Below are 27,089 nucleotides of genomic sequence, written 5' to 3' on the forward strand. Positions count from 1 at the left end.
TGATTTTTACACAAGAATATTTTTATTTTACAAAACGTAAATATTTCTATAGATAGCGTCCAACTTAGTTTCAAGATACTTTTATGGTACGTAATGGTCATAATGAGAAAACTGTGAGACGTAGGTGATATCTTAAGTTTGAAAAAGATTCATCAAATAAATGAACAACTATATTCCGAAATTCATTCCATTCGGTAAAACCGTTTGTGAGAACTAAAAATAACATTTTTCATGGTTTTTCAACAGCCTGTATCTTTCAAACCGAGCCGATTCGGTAAAAAATGGTAAATGAAAAAGTGTTTCATTTGACCTCAAGAATCTACTGTTGAAATATTTGTACGAGTCAAATCATTGAACTCAAAAAGAACTGGAATGGCATCTCGATGCAGGCAAACTGAGGAAGACTGAAAGGGAAGATGTAGAGCAATCTATCTCTCTGTGCGCTCTGTCAATTGGTTTATAACGATGTAAACAAAAACAACCCGGGGCGTTGAAGTGAGACAACTGTTGCGTCTGACGTCTGATGCGGTTATTCGATTGGTTGCCGAACCATTAGAGAGAGATGGGTTGCTCTACATCTTTCGTCTCAGTTGGACACACTTTTCGTCGTATTTCGGTACCTAAGAGGAGCAAGAGGCCCTTCCAGTTCTTTTAGAGTTCAATGAGTCAAAGGCATACCCTGTATAATCAGTGCGTCATTCGTTAAATAAAAATGTCGAAAAGTTAAGTTACTAGCTCGCCGTCTCTTTTCAAGTTGCCAAATTAGCTCACAATATCGAAAAGGTTGGAGACCGCTGTCAGAGGTATGACAGCTGTCCGTCATACCTATTGTTTGAACTCTTCCCCAGGTATACTCATATTTGACGGTGGGGAGGTTTCTTTTCTGAATATAAGCTCTTTTCTTCAGCACAATGCATAATGTTGACCAGTACCTTTCGTGTAAACATTTAAATGTTAACTGTCAAATAGCAAACAAACGTTAAAATTTTTAGAAGGGTAGACATTATTCGGCCAAACTTCACTTGAAACCGAATGGTTTCATCTCAGAAATTATCCACCAGACAGATAAGTACTCCATTTGAACACAAACGGATCTGTAGTTTCGGAAATATTGAAAAAATAATTTTCCTGGGAGCAGCTCAGAGTTGATCGATATCTAGATGGGTGACCGCACAAGTTCCCGACTTCACATCAGTGCCTTTTTCATTTTTCTCCCGATTCAATCCGAATGTTTGTAAATCTACATTTCCTTCAATTCACGCCTGAATGAATGCAATAGGCATCGAGCAAATGGTTATTTACATCGACCATCATTTCGTATTAGTTTATGTGTGAAGTGTACTTCCTAATAGCGTTCAAGAGAAGTTGAAATATAGACATAAACAAAAGTCGATAATTAGCGCCGGAAATTGGCGGTGTTTTCCTGTTTTTAGAAGGGAAACATAATCGTAAATATGCACGTATGCTTGGTATGATGTAAGCAATGAAAACGTTAAGACTATCATTAATTATAGAATTCTACATCGATATCGGACGAACTAATCGACAATTCATTTCGTTGAGACATACGGAGGAAATGCTACTTGGGTAATGAAAGATCATGAGGGTATAATTTCGAGGAAAAACGATTCAAACTGGTCCTACAGATCCATCACTCTACATGCAAGACATTAAATGACGGGTAAATGTATTAATCAAGGGTAATATGGATCCTTCGACCTCGGATGCAAATAATCTCTCTTACGTAGTTCTCTTCGAGAAGAGGTTGTCCAGAGCCATGCTGCGATTGGATTCGATACTCAAGGCGTTCCACAGGGTACTATGTTAATGACCAAATTTCTTGAACCGACAGTTTTAGGACTCAATCTTCGTTTAGTGAAACGGTTCATACAGCCATAACATAAGACCTTTTCTTTTCATAATATACCTACGTACCACTACCTTCTACAGCTCTATAGACGGCTGAGATAGGTACCTATTGTGATTTTCGACAGTAAGCTGAATTGTCAATTGAAACATTTCGGATCAGATATCTTTGATAGGACGCCATTTTGCCTGAGGTGCATACGATTGTTGAGTAAATTTTTTTTTGTGATTTCGAGTGTTTTTAATAAATCCTTAATTGAGAATTCGTGTCATATCAAACTGAAATGAATCATTAAGTTGTCCTATTGTTTCCATCTTTATTATTACAATAATAGCTTACATTCTAGTAATCTTCACTAGACGTCCATGATAAAATTCTGCATATTCTTGACTTATCACTTCAACATCCAGTCAGAAGGATCTTCATCCAGCTCATACACCGAATACAGGGATATTTTGTCACTAACTTCATCATCCATGGGAACATCCTGGCTTACACTAGCATCCTCCTCCTTCTGCATAGACCTCGACTTCTCTTCCATTTCCAGACGCTGCGCCAGCTCTTCTGAAGGCGTTAATACGATCGTGGTAGGCTTAGGAATTAATTCTACACACTTCACCCTCAAGAATTTGGCAACTTTATTCATAGATTCTATCACGAATTTCGGATATCGTATCCCACCCCATTCTTTCACCTTATTGCCGATATCTTTAGTCATATCACCTGGTACCCTCACACAATTGTCTGGATCCAAAGGTTCCAGATTCCTCAAATGGACCATAAGTTCTGTCATCCTCATTTCAAAGCCAGAAGCGAAATATTTGGGATCGACAATGATGAAGCAGTGACTGATATTGGCCTTTCGCTTCACGCAGTCTGTTCCTACTATGCCTACTTCAGTGCCATAATACGACCCCCCAAGTATGCCGCAAAGTATATCCATCATTAGGGAAAGGCCAGTTCCCTTATAATTAGAATGAATCTCTTCGCTACCCAAAGGTAGGAAATTTTTATACTTAGCAGCTATATAAGAGTCTGTTTCTGCTAAGCCTGAGGGGTTAATTGCATAGCCCAAGGGAAGATATTCGGAACTGAATCCTTTCAGAGCAATTCTGTTGGGAGAAGCCACACTTGTCGACATATCGAGGAGAAAATAATCACCAAATATACCAGGTGCACCTACTGATATAGGATTAGTCCCAATACTGGCATATTTGGCCCTGTTTGGCACCATGTAAGGGCTGGTATTCGAGCAGGCCCACCCTATCAGTCCTTCGTCCAGAGCTAACTTCGTATAGCGTGAAGCAGCACCAAATGGATTAGAATGCTTGGCAACGACAATCGACGCTCCTACTCGTTTCGCCTTCTGGATGGCTAATTTTATGCAGAAATTGGCGACAACAGGACCCAAAGCATTTTTGCCATCCACCCATGCAGTGGCCGATGATTCCTTATCGATCTTAGGTACGGCTCTAGTGTCTATAAGACCTGAAAGAACGTCCGTAACACATTCCTCCAACATGAACAATCCTTGACCGTTGCGACCCATGAGGTCTGACTCGATAAGAGAGGCAGCCATTATTTCGGAATGGTTTTTCGGAACTGCTGCAGCTACGAAGCAATCTGTCACGAATTTTGTTAGATTTTGAAGTGTTATAGTCTCGAATTCGGTTTCCATTTTTTACTCAGACAAAAATAATAAGAGAAAAAAGTTTTTAATTGAATCTCCACATGAAGTTTGAAATAATTTTTTGACGTGAAGGTGCATAGAAGGAGTAACATTTTTTCTAAGATGTCTAAAAACATCTCAATTTTTTCAAAGCAGTCAGTGCTCGAAAATTTATTCCCGCGAAAATTACCAAAATGGATCGCAGTTTTCGTGCCACATTTCATAATGTTTCCAGGAAAAACCTGTGTGCAGGTGGTAGAATTCATCTTCATCCATATAGCAATGTACTATTGAAATATACATAGGTACAAGAAAAAGGCCTCCCCCTATTTAAATAGTTTCAAGTACTCTGGATGATATTGCTGTAATATAATCATGAACTATGTTCAGATCGAAGATCGAAGTTTTTGCAGCGAATGCATCAGCATGGGGCATAATTGCACTGTAATCACGAAGAAATCTATGCCTGCAGGATAACCTGATTGGCCTTCAACCAGCGATGGTAATCTGCACTCCAGGTAATAGGAAAGGTATGAAAAGAAAGCGGAGGATCAATAAATTAACAATTCTTATTTGGTTTCTCACTCCTAGAGATATTATAGTGAATTGGATGAAAAAATGTGTTTTTGTTTATGATGAGAAAGATATACACCTGAAGAGAAAGGTCATTGTCTTTCCAGATGAAACGTTTGAAAAACGAAAAATTGTAAATGAGCAGCTGCCCAAAGTTGAGGATATTTTTGTTGTTTTCTGAGGAGGCATATTTTCTGTATCATTTCAATTTTTTTTCATTTACATAACGATTAAGGAAACGTCGTTCAGTTCATCGTGAAGCTATACAATTCAATTATTTTTTCCAATGTGTTCCAGAAATACACAAATTAACGAATTTAAAAAAAAAATTAAAATCAGGAATTGAACAGGATTTATTCTTTGAAAGATGTACAAATGAAAAAGAAAATGAAAACTACATGAAAATTATGAAATTACCTACCAAACTGAAGAAACATTAAAAGCTGTAAATCAACTCTTTTATCAATAGAAATCAGAATACACAAAATGAACAAAGTCACATAATAAAAAATTAAATAAAATATTATTCAGTCAAAGTTCTCATGTATCAGTCGTCAGACAATAAAATCATCATTTTTTTCTTGTTCTTCTGCAAAATTTCAAGTTACCCTTGTATAATCACCATGTGTCATCAAACAGGCTTGGAAACACAGTAACAGAAGCCTATTAAAAGAAATCTTAGTTTTAATCCCGTCAGGGTTTTTTACAGGGCGTTTTCAAAGGCAAGTCTTTTTTGGAGAGAAGGTTGAACTCATCAGAATGAATAATTTCACCAAAAATCGCCTATATATTATTCAAGATGCGGATTCATCGTCTCCCGAAGTTCAACGCGATTTCAAGTACGGTACTGGACTGAGGAAGGCCAAGTCGTTAGCGGAAAAATAAAAAAGGTGAACTGCCATTGTTTACAATGGTTAAATACAATACATACTATCCGAATAATTGTATAGAATTAGATAGAAGACGATTTTTAACGAAAAAAAAATTGTATACCGTTGCTTTCCGATAACTCAGATCACAAACGATCTATGATTATTTCAATTTCGTCATTTGGTTTAGGTAATTCTTGGTGAAACTCTCTATTGTGACCTGTTCTATTTTCTGTTGAGAAAAAGACTCACCTTTAAAAGCGCCTAATATTCAAATTTTTGTCATAAATTAAAAATTGGACTAATAACTGAAAAAATTCATACAAATTACCATAGTGAAAAATTTTGTAGATATCAAATACCTACAACTAATTGTTCTCCTTCATTTAATTATCACCTACATCAAATGTTTAAATATACTTTCCGTTATTCAATCAGCACTGCTGCTTACTTCCTCAAAATTATCGAACCCATTCATTAAACAGTATAAAGAAAATTAACAAGATAATCAACATAATCTACGCTACAGTTCCAACCTCAATAACAAGATCAAAACAACTTAAACTTTTTGATTCAAAAACTACTTGAAGTAAAAGACCTTCATTCATTCCACCAGTATACCAAATATACTTCTAAACTACTCTGAAATACATCACTAACCTTGAAATTATCTGTTATTGAATTTCCACTCTTGTCTGCACATAGGACACTGCTGATTAACCGGTTGAGACTGCAGCCACTTTACAATGCAATGCATATGAAAGCAATGAGAGCATTCTCCCCAAACTAGAGGACAATCATCACCAGGTTTCTTACAATCTGGACAGCAACCATCAAAGGGCATACGGCATATTCCACAGTTTTCATCATTTGCAACCCATTTCCAGGTTGCAACACCTTTCCAACCTAAGATGTTTGAAAGTATTGTTATAAGAATTTGTTCCTAGAATCTTTCCAACACATCGAATGCATTTTGTCTATTAATTTCAATACTCATTTAACAAGATTGTGGTATCCCAAAGTACAATGATATATTTTCAGTAATATAAAAGACATAATAAGACAGAGTTAGAGACTCAAAGAGTTATAATAATTTTTCTTAATGGTATGGGGTATCGTCATCTCAGAAAGCATCTAATAAGATTATGCTGAGCAAAAACTGAAGAGTGTTGAATGTATAGGGAGGAATTAACTCCTCCAGAATACAGAATACTTCATCATTGCTCGACAACACAAGAAATTTGATCTAATGATGCAAAAGATATAAGCCATCCCAGATACCAAAGTTTATTAGAACTCTGGAACTTGGGGCAAGTCGCAGATGAGAATAGATCTATAGGTTGCAGTGCAGGGTAACCCCCTTGAAACAATCAACAATCTGATTAAACATTTAGAACATATACAACTGAAAAAATCAAATGTAGGATGTATAATGATGAAAGGCTATGATGAAAGGCCTTTTAAATCATAATTATGGAAAAAGAAAATTCCACATGTGATAATATTGATGCATACTACCAGAACAACTAATTGATACAATAAAACCTCTAAGAAATAACATTAACTTCTGTTACCAGTGTAAAAACACTTTTTAATGTGAAAAATAACTAACCTTTGATTTTAACCTTCATATTATTTCCATAGAAATTCTACCAAATATAAATAAACAGTCAAAATCGACAAGCAAGAAAATTTTCAATTAGTTCAAACCTGGTTCAAATATGGGGTCAAAACTAGAAATCAAAGAAAGCAGATCGAAGCAAAGCTTAAAAGAAACTTCCCTTGATTTAAAAAAATCCGCATCTGGAATTACAAAAGAAGTGTCATCACAGACAAGATTATCCAAACAAAACATTACAACTACTGATCAGAATGGGGACACTCAACAAAAAGAACCAGATTTAAAAACGAAAATTTTAAGCGGTAAAGTTTACCTCAAATTTAATGTTAACTCAAATTTTCAGTTACTTTCGCAGGATATTAATTATTTGTCATGTGGAAATTGTAGGCGGTAGTCGTATTCAGTGCTCTTGAATCTTTTTTTCCAGTAGTTCTAAAAGCTAACAATAACGATCCTTGAAAAAAGAATTGAATTCGTTGGACAATACTAAAATAATAAGTTTTCATTTATAATAATCTGATAATATTGAAAACATCAGTGGAAAATAACAAAAAACTGAAGAATTTGTCAGTTGAAAAAGTACAACATAACCTCAAAAAAAATTAAATCTTAAGTTTTTTGTAGGATCACTTCCTGAAAAAGAGCACTGTACACTTTTAACAGAAGAAGCAAGTGCTTCAGATATTTGTAATTTAGCAGGACTTCCAGCTTATTGTAAAATTGTCAAAGTATGTATTTTCACCATTCAATATGTAATTTGTAGGTACAACGTTGTTGTACTTTTTAGGCAGCCATAAAAATGGAAAACCAGGATACACAACCGAGAAAAAGCCGTATCGATTTAGCATCTTTACCAACAAGACAATATTTAGATCAAACTGTAGTCCCAATCCTAATGAACGCCCTCTCCCATTTGGCTAAGGAACGACCACCAGAGCCAATTGCAGCACTTGCTGCTTATTTATTGAAGAATCGATCTAATTTTGAACAAATTCCTTCGGAGAGCAATTCACCCCCAGCTGAGCCAGAAACTGCTAAGAATTGAGTACGATACATTTTAGTTGAATTTAAAATATCTTGAATGATTTACAATTTTAACAGCTATTCTGTGAATAAACTAAATACTTATTTGCTAGTTGTAAGTTATTTTCAAAACCAGTTGACAGTTTTTATTTGAAAATTCATTAGAATGCTCTGTAGGGGTTTTTGAGTTTCTCTTGAAAATATCAAGGTAATAATGCAAAAAATTTTATTTTAAATAACAAAAATGAGCTGTAATACATATTTTCAAGAAATTTCAACATTCACTTATGATTTGTTATAAGTACTAAAGTATGTATTGCATTTCAAAGTCGTAATATCGAAAATTGAATATTTTACATTAACAAAAATTATCAAAATGCCACAACATTGTTACACATTCCACATCGATAGCAATATCACAAAGCAAGACTTAATTTTCATCCAAAAATATCAGATATATAATAAATTTATAGTTACACCAAATTTTCTGCACTTCATAACAATTGAAAATATAATTGAAAAATTTTTAGAAATCAATAATGAAAATCTAATGGTTCCCATATGAAATTGAAAATAATTTTCGTAATTTAGATTTGGGACGGAACAGAGTTGTCTGAAAAACTTAAGTAACAATATAAAAATCTCATTGAATTTTGCATATAAATAAAATCCTTAAATTAATTTTTGTCATCTATTCTCTTGCATTATTCATTCTAACAGCTGATTGAGTTGTTTTGATTGTTATGTTAAATGGGATTTTAAAGGAAATCCAAAAATTCAGAAAAAACAGTTTGACATAAAATTACACATGAATGAACAAAATTTGGCAACCTGAGCATTCCCCTTTTTGTAATTTTAAATGTATCTTGGCTTAATCTCGATTCACATAAGTTTTAATTTTCTTCATGGTCGAAAAACTTGTCTAGATTTTATAAAAAGTGAACAATTCAAGATGAATAAAGTCTAAATGAATTCATGAACTTTATACTTATTGAGGAACGTATAGTCTTACATGCTACGAATTATTTGATATTTCAGAGAAAATTTATGCTCGTTTCATAATTTTCGAGAATCCTGAATATGCACCATATCTTAATAACCCTTCGACATTCGCATTAGTGTCTCTAATCGAAATATGCAGGGAAATTTAAAAATATCCGATTAAAAATCAATGTTGGTAAAAACATAAAAAAAGATTCATACCAAGAGAATATACAGCAGAAGTAATCTCACCGTTTGACAAATTGATTCAGTTGAGTATTCAAAAAGCTAATATTCTTTCTTGTATTCTGAAAGACACAAAATGGAAATAAATATATACATCCTTGAATCAAACGCTCCTAAGCGCCATAGCTATCCAGGTTGTCAAAAATATATTTTTTTGGCAAATAATTTCAAGAGAAGTTGCTGAATTCTGGCAACTACACTAACTTCTACAAGTAAATCCTAGTGACTAACCACTATGATTTTCTTATATTAGTACAGCAACTAGTGCAGTTGAAACAGCATTGTTATCTCTTGCTGTTCCATTGACGCCCTCTCTCGCTCAATTGATCTTGCAATCTCTTCATATCATCCAACAGTTTAATTTTTTCATCTAAAAGTCGCATAACTTCATCTTGGGCAGAAGTAAGGCATGCTTTGAGTGTTTCCTTCTCCTCCTTAGCCTTACGAAGCAACCTATTTTCTTCAGATACCCTCTCAAATGCTACAAGTCTTCGTTGAAGTTCTTCATTTTCCGCAGTTAATTGCTTGTTCACTCTCACTAGCTGCTGCTCCGCTTCTTGTGCTACAATGAAATATACCTCAGCCAAAAGATTGGAGAAATATGATTTTACAAACCCGAAACGATTGACATAGTTGATGAAGCTATGTTAGGTGGTTGTGGTAGAATATTGAAAACTCCATCCCCTTGTTGTGTTATATACAACTGGCATATATTCAAATCTACCGGTACCGGTCCTGGTGAAGTTATGTTGGCTGGTGGTCTATCCTCATTGAGGGTGATATGAACATTATTCAAAACTAGCTGAGGAAATCATTTGCGTTAGGACCAAATTGGCATTCGTCATACTTGAAGGTTTATTTTTAGAATTTTGAAGAAAATCATTAAGGCTCCCCCACATATTCCTGTTTTGCAAATACACCTATACAGAAATTGTTTGAAATTTTGTCCATGTACTCTTCTGAGCGTCATATTATCGAGAACCATGTTGAAATGTTGTAAATTATTGTAAAAAAACACATATATGATAGATCTGGCGATCAAGGTGCATTTAGGATAAACTGTATCTTAAACACCCTGTTAATTCGAAATGCAGCCTTTTTGGCCTATAATTTATTGAAAAAATAGAGATATTTCTCGATTTATAATCCATAGTTGACATATGGCTGTTTACGTTACACTCTGATAGATATTAGAGCCTTTTTATGGAATGTTTGCATTCAAACACTCCAATGCACCAATCAGACAGAACAAATACTCGAATATGTGGGGGCTTTGCAATAGACTCATCAATTTTGTTTATAACCAGCTGAAATAATATGAGAGCACAAACAAACCACCATTATTCATATTTGCTTACCTGTAGTGGAATCGGAGTTTGAATAATTTCATCTTCTATCAAATCTGTGAGACCGGTCACAACACTCATAGATAAAACTAAGGATAAATCATCGACTTTCACGATCAGATTATCTTGGAATAATTTCTTAATGTTCTCTCTATCTGTAAAATCGAGTTCCATCATACTTTTAGAGTTTGGCAAGGTCAGATTGTGATTCAGTCTCAGCTTCACCTTAGGCGTCGTATTTGTATCAGCAGGATCGTCTGACCAACCTCTGGAACGGGAACTGAACTTTCTCTAATTGGAAATGAAAACCAGAAACCAACCAATCAGTTTACACAGAAAAATAATTCATGGAATGTTTTGAAGCATTAATGAACAGAGAATGATAACATGAAAAAAAATTATTTTATTCCAGTTGTTGAAAAGCATTAAATCTAAATAAGCTCATTTAATACCAACAGAAATAGTTGTTCTATTAGTTTTATATGCCTAACTAATGAGGGATTTCATTTTTAATCAATTGCGCTTTTCTTAACGCATGGCAATCTGATTAATTTAAAAAGTTTTCTTTTCCTGCAGTGAAACACCCTGTATATATTGTAGTATTGCTTTACTTACATTCCATATCAGAGTAGAGAAAATATGTAAATTTTGACAAGATAGACCTTTTCCAAATGAAACCTCCTAATTAGGAAACTTTATATTTTTGAAACTTATGTGGTGAATTAACAGAATTTTTGAAACAACTTTACGTGTTTTTTAGCAATTTCTTTATAATCAAAATCTTGTTCAATCAAACCAGTATTTCTACTTCTATAATTCCATGCTAATATATGACACTACTTAATATTTTGTTTTAATACCTTGATCTTGGTCTGTGCCACACAAAACATTCAGATGCATGCAAAAAATTCGAAAAATCGGGTGAAGTTTCAATTTAGCAGGTACTTTGATATTTTGAATATCTTTATAGGAGAATAGTAATTGATTTGATGCTCAAACTCAAGTGAGTTCAATTAACAAGAACAAAGTTTTTGTTTTTAAGAAGATATTTGTGAATAAATCAAACTCGAAGTAAGTTCACAATTTTCAGAGAAATTCCTGTAAAGATATTCGTTCGGAACATCAAAATATAGAATCAATGAAACAGTACCAGGATTGTTAACTTTTAAGGATAAGAAAAATCAACCCCGCAGTCAGAACAATGAACCAATTATGAATATCGGATAAAGTGACTAGCAATATGATGAAAAATTCAATATACTTAATCATGCTCATTATTATCACAAATTACCTGAAATTCATCCCACGGAATTGAGTTACAATCGTCACACTTGATATTGCCAACTTGTAATTTAATTGATGAAGAATAACCCACAGACTGATGGAGAAATTCCACCTTACTCAATTTGAAAGTTGCAACAGATACCTGAAAGCATAACAAAAACATTGATTCCGAAATCGAAGTGAAATTTGATAACCTCACCAAGTCTTTCCTTCGACAACTATCGTGCATAGAGGGTTCACTAAGGGTTGTGACTGTACTTTCTTCCTCAATGACCTCGCTGGCCATTTCAATCAAAGCTGCAGCCCCCGACTCAGAGGAGTCGTAGTTAGTCTTCAGGGAAAACATCAAGTCACACGTGGTTCCCTCGTCTGCGATATTCACCACAACATAATTTTCGGAATCACTCGAATCGCTTCGGATGGAAAGTGTATCACTTGCGTCGTCCCCGCCTGGTTTCAGGGCGCTGTCTATTGAAGACATGAAGTTGGAAAATCCTTTCTTCATGGAGGACAGACCTAGAAACCAGTCTCAAGTGAGGTACTGCACAATATAACTTTTACGTTCACTCAGTTGGACCTACAATTATAACCTTCTTTACCTTCATTTATGTTATTCTGTATAGTCTTCACGTCAGACTTTGCACCAACAGTTGTTTCCTGCCTTTCTTTCGATAAAGCTTTCAAAGGAGGAGCATGATTCATGTAATCCATAGAATGACTGGCCGACATAGTCATCGCAGCGCTTGATCCATTTGGAATAGATTTTTTTGGGGGTGGATGATCAGCTTGTGTGATGGAAAGACTGCTATTTTGCCAGACAGTAGCAGCAGAACCTTGAAAAACGTTGATAAACCGATTTGATCATGATTTTTCGATAATGTTATACCATGTACTAGCATGTCATCCATGATACTTGAAGAGTCCGGTAAGAAAGACTCTGCATCTGCTCCGGATGATTCTTTTCCAGGGCAATGTGAAGGCATAACAAAGGTCACTTCTACTTGTGGTAGTAACGCTCCCACTACCAGTGATCCACTACTTTCCACCTTGAAAATTTTACCGATGAGGATTCAAATTATTCTGCTTTAAATTCTCAACTTCTGATTAATGAACTTATTGAGGAAAATCAAAAATAACCTTAAGATGAATAATGTAAAGACTACATACGTTTCAGAAATTATGATATACCTATACGGGGTGAGTCTTTGACTCGTACAAATATTGAAACAAATTCTTGAGATTAAAAGAAACACATTTTTTCCGAATCGGCTCGGTTTAAAACATACAGGCTGTTGAAAAACCATAAAAACATGTAATTTTTAGTTTTATCTCACAAACGGTTTTATCAAATGAAATGAATTTCGGAATATAGTTCTTCATTTATTTGATGCATCTTTTTCGAAGACAAGATATCAACCACGTCTTCCAGTTTTCTCATTATGACCATTACGTACCATAAAAATACCAAAAATTTAAAGAACTCAACTCTTGAAACTAAGTTGGACACTCATTTGAATGTTTTGTAAAATAAAAGTATTCTTTACATTTTCTCGTATAATGCGCCGTTTTCGAATAATTTGATGTTCAAAAATTAAAAAGTATCTGTGAAATTTGAAAAATTGGGTGCTTAGGCAAAAATGGTATAGGAAAAAAGTGTTTCTTTTGACCTCAAGAATCTACTGTTAAAATAATTGTATGAGTCAAAGACTCATCCTGTATGAATTAATGGAGGAAAATAGTAAACAACTTCTGGAAAAACAAAGTAATGACCAAACATATAAGTACTCCTTAGCAAAAAAGTTGCATTTAAGGTGGGCTATGCCCCAGAGCTTGACGCACTGGAGCTTCACGGCCGCACTGAACTATCAAATTAAAATAACTTAACCTTACTTTCTCACATTGGTCAGTGCTTGTCAACTTCAAGTACTATTTATTTAAATACTCATTGAAGTTGGCAGCTATCAAATTCAAGACACAGCCCTTCTTTAGACCCTTAAAATAATGCTACAGGCGCCCCTTTCATCTCTCACCTTGATTATCCTATTCGAATCCAATGACACGAACGTAGCCAATTCAGCCAGTTCTTCAGCCAATCTGAGTAAAAATAAATATTGATAATGATTGATCTGGACGCTGACTAGATTCGAAATTTGTGTCAATGCATGGATATCGGCAGTTGTCGAAGCACTGTGGTCGTTGTTCGTCCTCAGAGTAGAATTCGGGTCCATTTGACTGTGCAACCATATTGTTACAGGAACTGCGTCTAAAAATGGAACAGGTTTGCTGATGCCTACGGCGCGAGCACCAAGAAATTCTCCCCAAACTGGGTCTAAATTTATGCACCACACATCTTTGGCTTCCGTCCATAGGAGTTCTCTATGAAGTTGATTCATCTGCAAAGTTTTTTGCCGATAAAAAGTTACCCTTTTCGTTTAATATCAGAGATATGGACACAACCAATTTTTTGTAACGATAACTTACCAAAGCATTTAAACTAGAAGTATCTAATTCTTCAGGCACATTCCTAATATTATCACAAGACGATATGTGATCGAGAAACTTTTGAGTAACAATATAAAAATCGCTCGGATCAGATGGAAAACCTGAACCAAAAAACAAAGATCCCATATGGAACGAATCCACGCATTTAGCCAAATCCGCCCTTGATGATTGTTCTAAACTCCTGACATTGGTAACCGTGGCTCTGGTAACTTGGAAATTGAGAATTTTCGGGCGATCCTTCTGATTTACGTGGCTTGTATTACTCTCAAAGCTTATCTGGAATGAAATGATACGCGATAATCGAAATCGTCTTGGGCGTACTTAAAATTTTACTCACACGAGGCAGAATGCATTCTATCTTGACGTCTATGTAAGTGAGATTGGAAGATGGCAATTCGGGCTTGGAAGCCATGAGGGATTGATACAAATTGAGCCCAAAAGAATTGGCCCACAGGATGGTATCAATATCGAAAGATACATGAACGGGATTGATTTGTACATAAAATTTTGGAGGTGGCACTGAAAATATTATGATTCAAATAATTATACCAAGAGAGTGGGAGAAAAATAAACATTTCACCATTAATATTGTTCCCATGCTTTGAAATGAGTATATGAAAACAATTAAATAATCTAAAAACTACACTCATAACTCAAAAAAAAAACATGGTCGTAATATGATTTTGATATACAAAAAGTTTGTTATACTCACATGGAAATAAACTTTCATCAGGGTAGTAATAATATATAAATTCTGCATGTGCAATGCTACTTTCTTTAGGCAGTTGCATAATATCTCTATCTCCTGAAAACACACAAAAATAAGAGTGAATATTTGAAATTAGAAATCAGAATTCATTCAGGTACATAACACCTGTGGATATATCAGTCTAATCAAATACAGGGTGTTATATTTGAAGAAATGGCTCAAGTTCCGGTGTAACCGGAAATTTTCGTGAAACATCCTGTATGTGAAAGAATAGGGAAGACTCCTTCTGAGGAAAATGATGTATTTTTTATGGGATATCTTTGAAACGTCACATTTTGAAATAACCATTTCAACCGTTTCCCAAAAAAAATTATTTTAAGCACTTAAAAATGAAAAATAATAATGGGCATTTAAAATTTGAAGAGTTTCAATTCGATTGCACAAGTTGGCAACATCGACTGAAATATGCCTGGATAATAAAGGACAACAAATACATTATCTTGATGAGACAGACAAAGATGGCGGTCAATGAAGTCTGCGACGAACGAGGAAGGTCGTAAAATTTTATGGGATTTTTATGGCCGGTTGCTGTTGAAGCTCGGCTTTAAGTAGGCGCCTGTGAATCAACAGCTGTTATTTTATAAACAAGCTGATCGGACATTGTTCTTTTCATTGTCTGGTAGGCGCAGTTGCCAAACCGTAAACTCGGAACCAAGCGATTTAAATTTTAAAACCCCATATTTGAAGAATGATTTTGAATAGTTTCCGCGGTGCATTTGAAGAAATCATGAATGAAACTCATAATTATTCAGTTTAAACTTGCACATGCAGTGATAACCCAAATTGAGGAGAATTCCCCATTTCACCATCTGAATAGAACAAAACACACATCATCATTCAAGGTACCATTGTGAAAACCATTCCATCGAAGAAGAGTATATGTTGATCATGGTTTTAGTCTTATTCGACTTTTAGAGCAACACAATTTCCATGAAAAAGGTAGAAATATAGTAGGTCATAAGTAGAAACAGTACATTTTTATAAATTCAATCGTTATTAATCTAAAACTATGACCAGTACATACTTTTAAGGGTAGCAGTTCTTCAAAAAATCTAAAAATCAGGACTCATTCAAACATTTTAGATATTTACTATCATAGTAGGATTGTTTCATTCTACTATGAAGCCTTTTCTTTTACTTTGCTATGGTAAACAACATCCCAGAGCATGAGACGTTTAGTTTTTAAAGCAGCGCACGTTTTTTTTTTTTTGTTATTCGGCATTTTGTTGGTGAAAATTATATTTTGGTCTGAAAAATACCGTTCATGATCAATGTTCCTTGTTAGAAGATAGAGTTGAGCGCTTCATTATGTATAGGGCGAGCGAGAAAATGTCACTTTGACGACCAGAATTCTGAATAGTTATGCATGGCTGAACTACAAGAGAAACGCGCCGTAGAACCGCATATCACTAATATTAAATTTTCAATAGGTAAGAAATGAAATCACACATAAATTGAAAAGCTACTACAACAAAGTTTCCATAATCATAAATTCATGCTTCCATGCTTCTATTTGTTATTCAGATTTTTCATTTTTCAGAGTGACATGTGATGATCTAATCACAATAATGCATAGGCTTTCTAAATTACCATTCCATTGCAAAACTTATTCAAAAGTACCTGAAGAATTTCTCTTGTCCTTCCTTTTGTGTTGCGCTGTGTGAAATTAAATATACAATTCAAAATGCAGATAGGACCGGAATAGAACCTATACTTCAAAATTAAAGCCAGCATACTAAGTCAAATAGGTGATGATATGGTTTTTTCAATAAAATTCACAAATAATTTATATGAAAATCAATAAAACCTCATTCAACTTGAAAAATTTTTGAAGTATAGGACATTGAAATGCACTCCAAGCTTTTTTTGTTAATTGCAATGAAACTCACCACAAACAAATTCCTTAAAAGGCTGCTTCTTTCCTGGACTTGTTACCTTATGTACTGTGAAATCATCCACTCTTATGATTGTACATGAAGTCATCAATTTAGCCAGCTGATTTTCAATCTTCTGTTTGACATCTGTATTAAGTGGGCTTGGCATCTTTTTTGGCTCACTTTGTGATGTCTATATAAAAATAGAATACATCAATTTTTGGTCCAGAAATGGACCTCCTTCAGATGAAAAGGAGGGTCATTTCAAATAACCATATCTTTATACGGCTTTATACAATTCATCAATCAATTCCTACCCACCTTTGCTGTTCTGCTCAAGGAAGCATGGGGTGTCCTATTTTTATTGATCAGATCAAGAAATTTCGTTTTGAAGGAACTCAAAGCTTGGTCCTGCCATTGTGTATGAGGAAAACTGGCGTCATTGTACTTGGGCCAATGTTTCCTATTCGCTTTGGCCAAATGGTAAGGGTAAAAATCAACTTGGAATTTGGAAACATTGACCTGAAGTGCTCCTCCTTCCTTCAGATTAGGATGACTAGACCTACCGGCTGAAATATTACAAATTGCAACAATTTTTCTTTTCATTTTTGTGAAACTTACTTCCTGGGTCATCACACAAGTGAAGAACTACCTGGGAACAAAGGAAATGATAGGAGGTTTCGACAACATCATTCATAGCAAAAGGTCTAGATGTGGAAGTTGATTCTTTTGTACGAGCCTCCTGTTGTAACTGAGCTTGATATTCGGGTAGTTCCTATTAACACCAATTAACATCTCATTCAATGATTCATTAAAATGTTTTACCTCACCTCTAATTTTCTAGCAGCTTTTGTTTTACGGGTTATTTGCGTGGCTTTCTGGATGAGTCCAGTTAAAGAATCAGCAAAATGAAGAGCAGCTTTTAGCTGCGAATCGGTTAACACCCATAGCAAATCCTCTAATATAATGACTAACCTCGAACCCATCACAAAACAATCTAGAAGAATGGGAACAATGATACTATCAATAGTATGATATTAGAGTGAGAAGCAGTATAGTAAAAATCCCATCTGTACATTTACAACTAACTCACCTGACAGTCTTTTCTTTATGACAATTCTACATGTTGCTTGGTTAGTTATCAGTCTTAAAGGTGTAAGATTAGTATCTTTAGTTGACTTAGCTTCTATTTTAAGAGTTTGCCATTCTAATTCCTTGAAAATCAGCAACTGCCCCTTGCTTGGCTCCTTCAATCTTGTCATCCTCAAATCTGCCTTTTCCCATTTTGGGGACTTTGATTCTAATAAGATGCGTGAGATCTGAAAGGAAACATAGCAACATGAAAAATACATTTCGGTTGTTGATTTCTAAAGACAAAATGAGACAGTTTGAAACCTACCTGTATAGTTGCTGAAAAAGCTGGACTATTGAAAAGAATATTAACATGATTCACTGTTACAGTGATTCCATCAATGACCTTATTGATGTATCCGTATTTTCCCTGAGCCATAGCATATTCGGAAAGTCCAGACTGAGCTGACATAGATCGTAGTTCTTCGCATGTTTCTATAGTAATGTTTACTTCATCAAGGTTCTATAAAGAAATGAACATAAGGCATCAGAAATCTGCACATTGCTTGTATACCAAACGCCCAAAGATCCTTACCAAATGTATAGGAACGCTCCTCAATTTAGTCCAGGGTATTCGAAATGAGACTTTATTACACCAAGCTTTTGTTAATCTCAAAAAAGATGGCAACTCAAGAAGATCTGTTAAAACTATTTCATTCAATTCCAAGTTAGATAGTTCACCTTCTCCTTTGAAAGTGCTGAGATTTATTTTATCAGCTGATAAATTTTTGGTGAATCTATACAAGACAAGAAATTAGGAAAAAACATAACGAATAGGTACACAGATATTAGTGTTCTGTGAGGTACAAACCTTTGAAGATGTTTTAATAACTGATTTTTCAATATTGATACCATTTTTATAGATTTTACAATTGTTTACTAATCTACGAAAAATTCTATCATGTCTATTTTACATGACTGGAGAAAATATTTAAATGATCTTTGAACGTAGAAAAATTACTGCGATAAAGAGGGAATCACTAAAGATAAATTTTGGAAGGCTCCTGTCAGATTTGACAACTAATGACATTTTATCGATTGTTAATTGACATATAGAAGCTGTCAGCTGATGACCAAGTTCCATTAAGGTCGAAGACTCTGGGCGACTTAAAATGTTTCAGTTTATTGAGTCCAATGTTTTGTACATGATGGTGTCTTCAAAACCTTGATAGAAGGAAGAACTCATCACGTAAAGTAGGGTTTATAAGATATTCAAGTTGGCGGAGTTATCATCCCCTCAATTCCAATGCGATTCCATTTTTAGTACGGGAATCAAAGGTGACGCCAGGAAAACAGATGAACTGTTTCTCAGATTTATTACTAGAAGAGTTGCTCTTTCAGAATATGTATCACATTTCCGTCTACGGTTACTGTAATTGAGAGATAAACGACTGGAAAACCTTCGAAAAATCCAGAAAAAGCTGGGTTCAGTTTAAAATTCGTCAAGATCGAACGGTTGCACCGAGCACCATGATATTTCAACATTCATTAGGTACTAAAAAAGTTTCTCTTTCAGAATATGTATCATATTAAGCTCTACGATGATTTTTCTGGGAGATACGTATCACGCCTAACTGTTGACCTTCGAAAAATTCCCAAAAAGATAGCTTTGAAAATTAAAAATAAAGTTACGAGACAAAAGTATTTTATTTCAATATAATAACCCTGATGAATGCATGCATGCTACGCTGTTTAGTGTATATAGTAATACAAAAAAATATATAGCTATATTTCAAAATTCACAACATCACAAGAAAATTTTCCAGATTTCCTATCTCTAGTTGAAGTTAGAACTTTCTAAGAATTCCAGAATAAATATAACTACACTGTAAATGAACTAGGTATAAACATTTATTTACATTTTACATAAATTTTCAATAAATTAAGTTGAGCAAATCACCATATTCACCAATTCTCAAAAAATATTTTTGGGGGAATTACAGGAACTTCGAAAATTCTATAGATGCATTCCTGTTGAACTCTTTGTCAGTGATTCGAGATTGCTGCAACAAATGAGGGTAGTGAGTTTCAATTAGAAACTGAAAATTCAAGGTGATTATACCATACAAAATCAAAGAAAGGAAAAAAACACCAATTAGGGACTTCATGGTTTAATCTACCTAAAAATCCGAATCACTCAAAAACGGAATCTTTAGAAAAAGCGAATCTCTTTGAAAGAAAAATTTCTTTATGAACCGAATCTAGGCGCAAAGGCGATTAAGTTCCTGGCTGCATACAACCTAAACACTGCTGTAACAATTCAGAAAAAAGCGTGAAACTCCGAAAATTAATTCCATTGTTCAGTTGTACAATAATAATCAATTGTGTTGTTCAATTGTACAAACAATTGACAAATTGTACAGAGCCTGGCCTACGGTTTGGTGAAAAGAGTAAATATCATGCAACGCATATGAAGCTGTCTTCTATTGTATATACACACATTTTATCAATTTTTCGAATTCTTTCTGACCTATTTTCATAGTTTAATCTGAATAAAAGTGTTTGAATATTCGAGAGAAGCAATAATTTATTGTGTTCTGGGAATAGAAAAAAAAATCAACAAGAAGATAGTCCAACTGGTAAATTATTACCTTGAGTGCATCATCCAATTCTAAATTGAAAAGTCGAACAAGCCCTTTCACATTCCTTCTCAAAATCCTTCCCAATTCATTTCTGGAAATTCTGTAGGGTGCTTTCGTAGTCGTTGCATTTGGATCGGAACTTTCTGTTGTTACTACCTGTCACCAAAATTTCAAATTTAATTAATTACATAATAAAGTATCTCATGATGTTATTCATCATCAGAAATGAATACCCAAATAACGTTCACATTCATAATTCATCCGTAGATATATTTTTGACTTCAGATTTTTTAGACATCTGCAGTCGTAATAAAAAGAGCCAAATAGTGCCTATTTGCAGCTGATGAGTTTCCATCAATCCAGAAAAACTTACCGTTGCGGCGGCAGCACCTTCAGGTAAGAAATTATCATTGAGCATCGTATTGATTTTTCCAAGAGTATTTCTCGTATCTGTCCATTGCTAAAAAATAATCGAGACAATGAGATAATTTGAATGATGAGTAAAAAAAGATGCTGTTAGTTTGCTTCAGATTTTCAAACAATTAATAATTCGATACTCCTACTCTAAAAGCCCAAAATGAAATAGTCAAAGTTTAAATAAATTCATCAGTATGTACAATCTAAATAGAAATGAGAATGTTGAAGAATAGAAAATACTACAAATAGGCATATCCCAAATTCGGGGTCTATTCAAATCCAGTCGTTTTCTTTTTATATTCTCTCTCATTGACTCTGCAGAATCGATAATATCCATCATGTGCACATTTGTTGATTTGACAAACACCAAATAAGGAAAAATGTTCTTTTCATTCAAAGTATAGAAGCAATATTTTCGTTCACAATTATAAGATAAGAATATAATACAATGATCAGGAAAAAGATGATATTGCGAATACTTCTCGTTCCATGAAGAAATCTACGGCGATTTTCACATGTCTACTTTATCTACGAAAGCAGCCTGTTGAACATGCGTTGCTGATGGAAAATAATACATTGAACAATTTGAATACCTCATCTAAAATTGTGAAGAAATTATTACACAAAATGACCCCTTCGTAAATAATCTCTAATGGCCATTTGATATAATTAACTGCCTGAAATAGAATGGAAAATATTTTCTTAAATATTTTGAGTACCTCATATCCCACTTGAAATAAAGTTTTAAAGAATCCAGTTCTAGGAGTTGTTCTTTTAGGTGGTGCCTAAAACATAAAGCATTAGTATAATAAGATACCTGAAGATAAAATATGATGGTATGGAGGTATATAGGTATGTCAAATTTATATGTACATATATGCATTTTCTCTCCTGCATGTATGTGTACATTATACTCCTCTGCTGTATACCTACATGCTCTTCTGGAATCTGTCGATGAAAATTTCAGTTTTGCAAAATATATTTATACGTGAAACACTTATCGAAATTTTAATACTTTCGCTACTTAATTTTTAGTCTCACCTTTGTTGTGGAACTCTGCATATTCACACAAATGCAGGATGTGATAATCAACAGGAGACATGTTCGGAGCAAAAAATTTCCCAACATAATCTGAAAAATAAAGTACCATTTATAAGAAAAAAATGAGTTATTTTCCCTATAACTTGATAACAAAAGAAGATAGAGGGATATGCGGTTTTGGCTATTATCCATCTTTAGAAAATCTAGTTCGAAAACGTGTAACCCTTTTCCAGCTCTTATGGTTACAGAGCTGCCATTTCATCCCATCGAATTTTGCCCATCCTGTACATATATAGACCAACAAGGCTGAGGTGACTCTAATAATATCGATTTCATGTAAAATTATTCTTGCATGTGAATAGGATGTTCTAGTAGAATTTTCATAATTCGACCGTGTTATAATAAGAAGAAAGTGGATGTTGATCTTAATTGTTATTCGCGAGCGCACCAGCCATAGTCATTCTTGAATAGAAATGGGTTAATTTTAGCTGTTCAAGAAAATCTATTTCACATAATATGTTAATAACTGACAAAAAAATTGCGTAATTCGGGTAATTTCGACCCTGTTCAGTTTATTTATTCGACTTGCAATCGTACTTTCACGTCCAAATAAATATTTTCTCATGAATGAGGTAATTATTTCGTTGTCAAGGCTAATATTTTGATTACCTTTTTAAAGATAAATACCGCAGTAAGCAACAAAATAGAAGATTCATTATAGAATTCTGAATTATTGAACGTTAATAGTTTGATGCATCTTGATCACAATAAAACTAATTAAATAAACCCGCACCAATTAATTACGAAAATGTCACATATTTTCAAACTAAACCAAATTACAGCTTTTTTCCTCAGACATCTGAATGAAAATATTTCTAGAAAAGTTCTCAAATGGAGGTTCAGAATGCGTGAGTTGAGTTTGGTAATGCCGTGTCTGATATATGCGGTTTCAGAATTAGAGGCATCTCATTTTTTTTTCTCAATACATAATTTAAGAATTACCAGCCCAATTAACGATGCAAAAAATTGTGCAGAATTTCGTGGGTAGAAAATAAAACAAATGCTGTGCCTTAAAAAAGATTGTCCTGATGCACGCCGAGACTTTGGAAGATTTTTCTCGATCGAGAGGCAAAGTACTATGTAGTTCTTCATACTTGATGGGGTCTATGTTGGTATAGGTATGTATTGCCGTGTAGTATTCTATATTTATACTTTTTTATTATTTTGCTCATTTCGCATTCTAAAAAATCACTTTTCCGAACCAGTTCGGGAAAAAATCACTTTTCCGCATTATCGAACAGCACATTCATTGCAATAAAGTCATATGAGTATAGCTAGTGACAAAACTCAAGAAAAATTACAAATTTCTTCGGAATTTAACTCAGGCCCGAATGAAAAACTAGTAAAAACCCCTTGCCTGATGACCTTTAAGAAGGGTAAGTTGGTAGGTATCCTCTATATAGGGTGGTTTTAAAATAATAAGCAGGCCACTCATGAATAACAATATAAATTTACTGATAAATCGCCTTCAAAATGAGCGACACATGCTTCAAAATATTCAAATCGATATTTTACATATTTAATTTTACTCACTCTCTAAAACATTTCATTGCGTAGATTTTGTTCATGTGGCCTTTAAATTTTTTTCACATTCTGATGGTTGATGCACCCACGAATTCTACGCGCGGTTATTCTATTGCTTTCTTCTATCTACTATCTGCTCAAAACAAGAGTTCGACTCCGGACTAAGTTGAATAAACCAGAGCTATCAGTGTAACGTTGCTGTAACACTCTCACTTCTTCAGTTATGCGATTGAATAATAGGTGCTCAATAATTTTACTAACCTAAAAAGGATACGGTGTCATAACGACCGACGAAGGAATTAATGGTCTTGCACAATAATCTTGAAATTTTTAATGCGTTTTACCGGGTCAGAATAGCTTCATTAAGTGCATAGGATGTCCCAATTAGAATTAACGATATTTAGATAGTTACATGGTTCAAACAGAAAAATTGGTAGTTAACTTGTTGTTGATTGTATAGTGATTAATCTAGACTCCCGGTTTTTCATTTCACGAGGATACTAAGAAAATGTCTTCATTCTTCATATAATTTAGTCCAGCACCGATGAAGAAGCGATAATTTGGAAAAAAACGAGCCCATAGGGCAGGATTTGAGCTATAATCGTTGCATATCATGTAGAGAGTAAAGTAATTTTGAAATTTTGCTGATAATTTTAAATACTTAATTATTCAGGTCAACCATAACACAATCTCACATTCCTCCTATCGAAGAAATGCTTAAGGATTATAGATATATACCTATACCCTCGCCATAGTTTCCAATCCAGGGATTTCAGTATTTCACAAAGGTAATACACATTCATTATTCTGAATGAATTTTGTTCCCCCAAGGGTCGCATAGCAGGCATATAGCTCATCGTGAAAACTCAAAATTGCTATTTTATATGGCCCAAATATTTGAGCGTTTCATAAAATAAAAGTATTCTTCATATTTTCTCGTATTATGCGCCTTTCTCCAGAAATTTGATGTTCAGAAATTAAAAAGTATCTGCGAAATTTGGAAAATTGGGTACTTTGGCTGAATGCAACTCTGTTTAAAAGATCCACAGATGTGTAGTGTCACAGATTTAGGTAGTCATTCTGAAGGTAAATTTGTTTTTCCAGGGGTGGCACAGCTCATTATGAAAACCCAAAAAATGGTATAGGAAAAAAGTGTTTCTTTTGACCTCAAGAATTAACTGTTAAAATATTGGTACGAGTCGAAGACTCACCTTGTATAGTTCAGTGGTGGATTGTGATTTTATACAATCATACTTAGAAGTTTTTCTGTTTGTTTTTTTGAAAGAATGCTACCAGAAAACAATCCCTCTCGAAAACTTGTTTAATATTAATTATATTGCGAAGTGGATCCATCAGTCGATCCTATGGGATTATAATAAGGCTCCTCAATTTAAGGGCTTCAAAATGATCAGAATTAAAATTATGAGTGCATAATTATCAACAACAAAATTGAAATTATTTGCGCTCTTCAAATTGGAATTTTTTTCGTTAAAAATTTAATCACTTTATTATTAACAAGAACTTTTACAAAACACAGTATATGTAAATGTACATGTACATGTAATTACTATTTCGTTAATAATTCTTCGAAACGTATTCAATGAAGAGCAAACTAGCGATTCCAAACGAAAAAAATCAGTTCTCCTCACTGAATTGTTAGTGTATTGGCGCTACAAAAAAACCAAAATTCCCTCTAATTTTCAGACTATACCTCATGATAAAAATTGAAAAATTAGACTCACCTTGGAAAATTGTAGAACGCAAGCACAAGATACTTCAAACACAAACTATCCCAGCAATTATACTGAGTAATAACAATAAGTTCCTTTCTAAAATGCACAAATTACCATTAATCGAATTCCAGTTTCTGCAAAATATCGGAAAACATTAGTCTAATGGGCTCAGAGGAATAAATTCTTCCTCACCTACTTATTCGCCATTCAATATGAAGAGAAATGTCTTGTACATACAAACTTCAACTGCGTTTGGAGGAAATTAAATTTAAAAAAAATGTGAATTTTGAGTCAAGGCTGATTGAGTAACATTTCTTACGTAAAGATAACGAGAATACGATGTTGAAAAAGTTCTCGCCAGAGCTCTTCATCTAAATGAATGAAAGAGTTGTATGGAGGAAACCCAAAGCAGACCAATTCCTTTTCTTGCATTGTTGAATATTTAGTAAGAATAATAGGTCGGAAAGTCCTATGACCCAATATTGGGTACTACGTAAAGATCTGTCTGTGTCAATGGGAATTTTGCCGAATGGTTAATCTAATAGGGTGTTTAAGTAGCGAATATAGTTTTACGATACAGCCTAGAAAAGATACAGGGTGTACCATAAATTACAAAAAAAATTACTGCAGGACGAAGAATACGTTTTGTATTTTAATTTTTCGCGTGAAGCTATAGAACAAATCGATATACCGATATATAGTCAGCAATTGGAAACGAAACTGCGACTCTGTAGGTCGGCATAACAGAATTATACAAAAACTCCCGGACACGTTGATTTTTTATTCCAGGGGGACAACTTTTAAGTTCAAATTCAAAACCGTATCGCTTCAACCCTCAGTGCTACAACCCCCAATCCCTATCTTTTGAATAGGAAATATGGGGTAAGTGATACCTCATTTGAAAGACCTTTCTATTCTGAGTGTTCAGCATACTTATTTTTGTTCCATTCAACCCATTCGTTTTTCCAATATTTAAATTAAAATTTTGTACAGAATTGGTCATTTCGTTGAACATGCTGTGTGAATCAATCAAATTTTCATTAACTAATTGTATTACACTCATTATTATCACAATTTTTTTACGCAGATTCTACCTGACCAATAAAAAAATGAGTTTTGAGGTCTTTGTCATGGCTGACTGTGACGTTGAAATCGAAACACCCTGTATTTTCATTTGAATTTTTTATTAACGGAGAAGAAGCATTTTGGTTTGTGTCCTGATAGAAGCTAGAAAATTAGAAATTTTCATGCAAAACTCAAAATTCGATTGGAAGGAAGCCCTAGCTAAGGAAAAGATAAATCTGGGGAATAGGGTTGATGCGGAAGCAATTCAAAGCCCATTTTGCGCAATTTGGCCATGGTAGCCAATAATTTGTGAAACGGTGCATTTTGTCTTAGTGAAAGAGCCCTTTTTTCTTCATTTTTGGCAATTTTTTAGAGATCTCATCCTTCAAACGCACCAGTAATAACGATATATACATTGAACTCTAACTAATAGAAGTTCTTTTAGAGTTCAATGGATATATATATTATTCGATATTGCATGGTTTCGCCTTTTCCAAGTTAGTCGTCCCAAAATACGAAATTATTTTTTCCATTCTTTTGAAAATCTCAAAAGTAGCGTCACTTCAAGAGCTGTTACTTGTAAACAAATTATTGAAATGATATGAAATTTTAACGAGTATTATTGGAAGGTTGGTACTTTCTAAAAATCATGAGGATTTTGTATCTGTGGCGCCACCTGTGGGCCAGACCGGGAACTGGAAGTTGCAATTTCCTCTAAATTTCTGAACACACTGTGGAGGTAATTAGTGACGCAATGATGGGTCTTTAAATGAGTTTTTAAAGTGTGATCTCCTCTTAACATTTTTCTGTTTGATTCACGTCAATGGCTCTTTCATAAAAGGAAAAGCTAACACTTCAAGTGTAACATAATAATCGAAATTAGCGTCGTAAATTTGTTTCTTGATTTCTTTG

At 34.2% G+C, this 27,089-nt stretch overlaps 5 protein-coding genes across 11 annotated transcripts in view; 1 reads left to right on the forward strand and 4 right to left on the reverse strand.

Annotated features, from left to right (window-relative positions):
- The window catches only part of LOC123309276 (anaphase-promoting complex subunit 11-like), a 46,617-nt gene extending 39,709 nt beyond the window's left edge, over positions 1 to 6,908 (reverse strand). For 3 of the 5 annotated variants that reach the window (XM_044892302.1, XM_044892300.1, XM_044892301.1), the window contains exons 1-2: positions 6,689 to 6,908; positions 5,639 to 5,884 (exon numbers count right to left, since the gene is read on the reverse strand). Coding sequence is in view for 2 of the 5 variants with exons in the window: in XM_044892307.1 (XP_044748242.1) it covers positions 5,646 to 5,884; positions 6,591 to 6,609 (258 nt within the window). In the remaining 3 variants the exon portion in view is untranslated. Of the gene's footprint in view, positions 1 to 4,444; positions 4,773 to 5,638; positions 5,885 to 6,590 lie in introns of those variants that run through there. The other 2 variants (XM_044892307.1, XM_044892306.1) reach the window with 2 other exon arrangements.
- On the reverse strand, positions 2,159 to 3,633 carry LOC123309277 (uncharacterized oxidoreductase YjmC-like). Its single transcript, XM_044892308.1, has one exon. It carries the CDS (start codon positions 3,543 to 3,545, stop codon positions 2,262 to 2,264), a length of 1,284 nt encoding a protein of 427 aa, XP_044748243.1. The 5' UTR covers positions 3,546 to 3,633; the 3' UTR covers positions 2,159 to 2,261.
- A 216-nt stretch (positions 6,909 to 7,124) lies between the features above and the next one.
- On the forward strand, positions 7,125 to 7,730 carry LOC123309108 (protein dpy-30 homolog). The gene is made up of 3 exons (XM_044892005.1): positions 7,125 to 7,178; positions 7,214 to 7,327; positions 7,387 to 7,730. The coding sequence occupies exon 3, from the start codon at positions 7,399 to 7,401 to the stop codon at positions 7,642 to 7,644; it is 246 nt and encodes an 81-aa protein (XP_044747940.1). The 5' UTR covers positions 7,125 to 7,178; positions 7,214 to 7,327; positions 7,387 to 7,398; the 3' UTR covers positions 7,645 to 7,730.
- Positions 7,731 to 7,831: 101 nt separating this feature from the next.
- On the reverse strand, positions 7,832 to 18,779 carry LOC123309107 (UHRF1-binding protein 1). Its single transcript, XM_044892004.1, has 19 exons — positions 18,567 to 18,779; positions 18,291 to 18,492; positions 18,024 to 18,218; positions 17,718 to 17,943; positions 17,455 to 17,621; positions 17,246 to 17,399; positions 16,946 to 17,193; positions 16,640 to 16,817; positions 14,694 to 14,786; positions 14,319 to 14,500; positions 13,961 to 14,257; positions 13,510 to 13,872; positions 12,366 to 12,525; positions 12,079 to 12,312; positions 11,679 to 11,995; positions 11,487 to 11,621; positions 10,208 to 10,486; positions 9,465 to 9,651; positions 7,832 to 9,411 (listed from the first exon to the last, which is right to left on the reverse strand). The coding sequence occupies exons 1-19, from the start codon at positions 18,608 to 18,610 to the stop codon at positions 9,134 to 9,136; spliced, it is 3,939 nt and encodes a 1,312-aa protein (XP_044747939.1). The 5' UTR covers positions 18,611 to 18,779; the 3' UTR covers positions 7,832 to 9,133.
- A 689-nt stretch (positions 18,780 to 19,468) lies between these two features.
- On the reverse strand, positions 19,469 to 25,497 carry LOC123309570. 3 transcript variants are annotated; one of them, XM_044892753.1, is made up of 7 exons: positions 25,309 to 25,497; positions 25,122 to 25,246; positions 21,796 to 21,885; positions 21,474 to 21,539; positions 20,711 to 20,797; positions 20,347 to 20,493; positions 19,469 to 19,758 (listed from the first exon to the last, which is right to left on the reverse strand). In XM_044892753.1, exons 3-7 carry the CDS (start codon positions 21,880 to 21,882, stop codon positions 19,693 to 19,695), a joined length of 453 nt encoding a protein of 150 aa, XP_044748688.1. In that variant the 5' UTR covers positions 21,883 to 21,885; positions 25,122 to 25,246; positions 25,309 to 25,497; the 3' UTR covers positions 19,469 to 19,692. The 3 variants fall into 3 exon arrangements, with proteins under 3 accessions (XP_044748688.1, XP_044748687.1, XP_044748689.1); XM_044892752.1 differs by having other exon boundaries at positions 25,305 to 25,497; XM_044892754.1 differs by lacking the exons at positions 25,122 to 25,246; positions 25,309 to 25,497 and adding an exon at positions 23,389 to 23,540.
- Positions 25,498 to 27,089: the final 1,592 nt, after the last annotated feature.

Source organism: Coccinella septempunctata, chromosome 3, assembly GCF_907165205.1.
Source record: "Coccinella septempunctata chromosome 3, icCocSept1.1, whole genome shotgun sequence".
NCBI lineage: Eukaryota > Metazoa > Arthropoda > Insecta > Coleoptera > Coccinellidae > Coccinella > Coccinella septempunctata.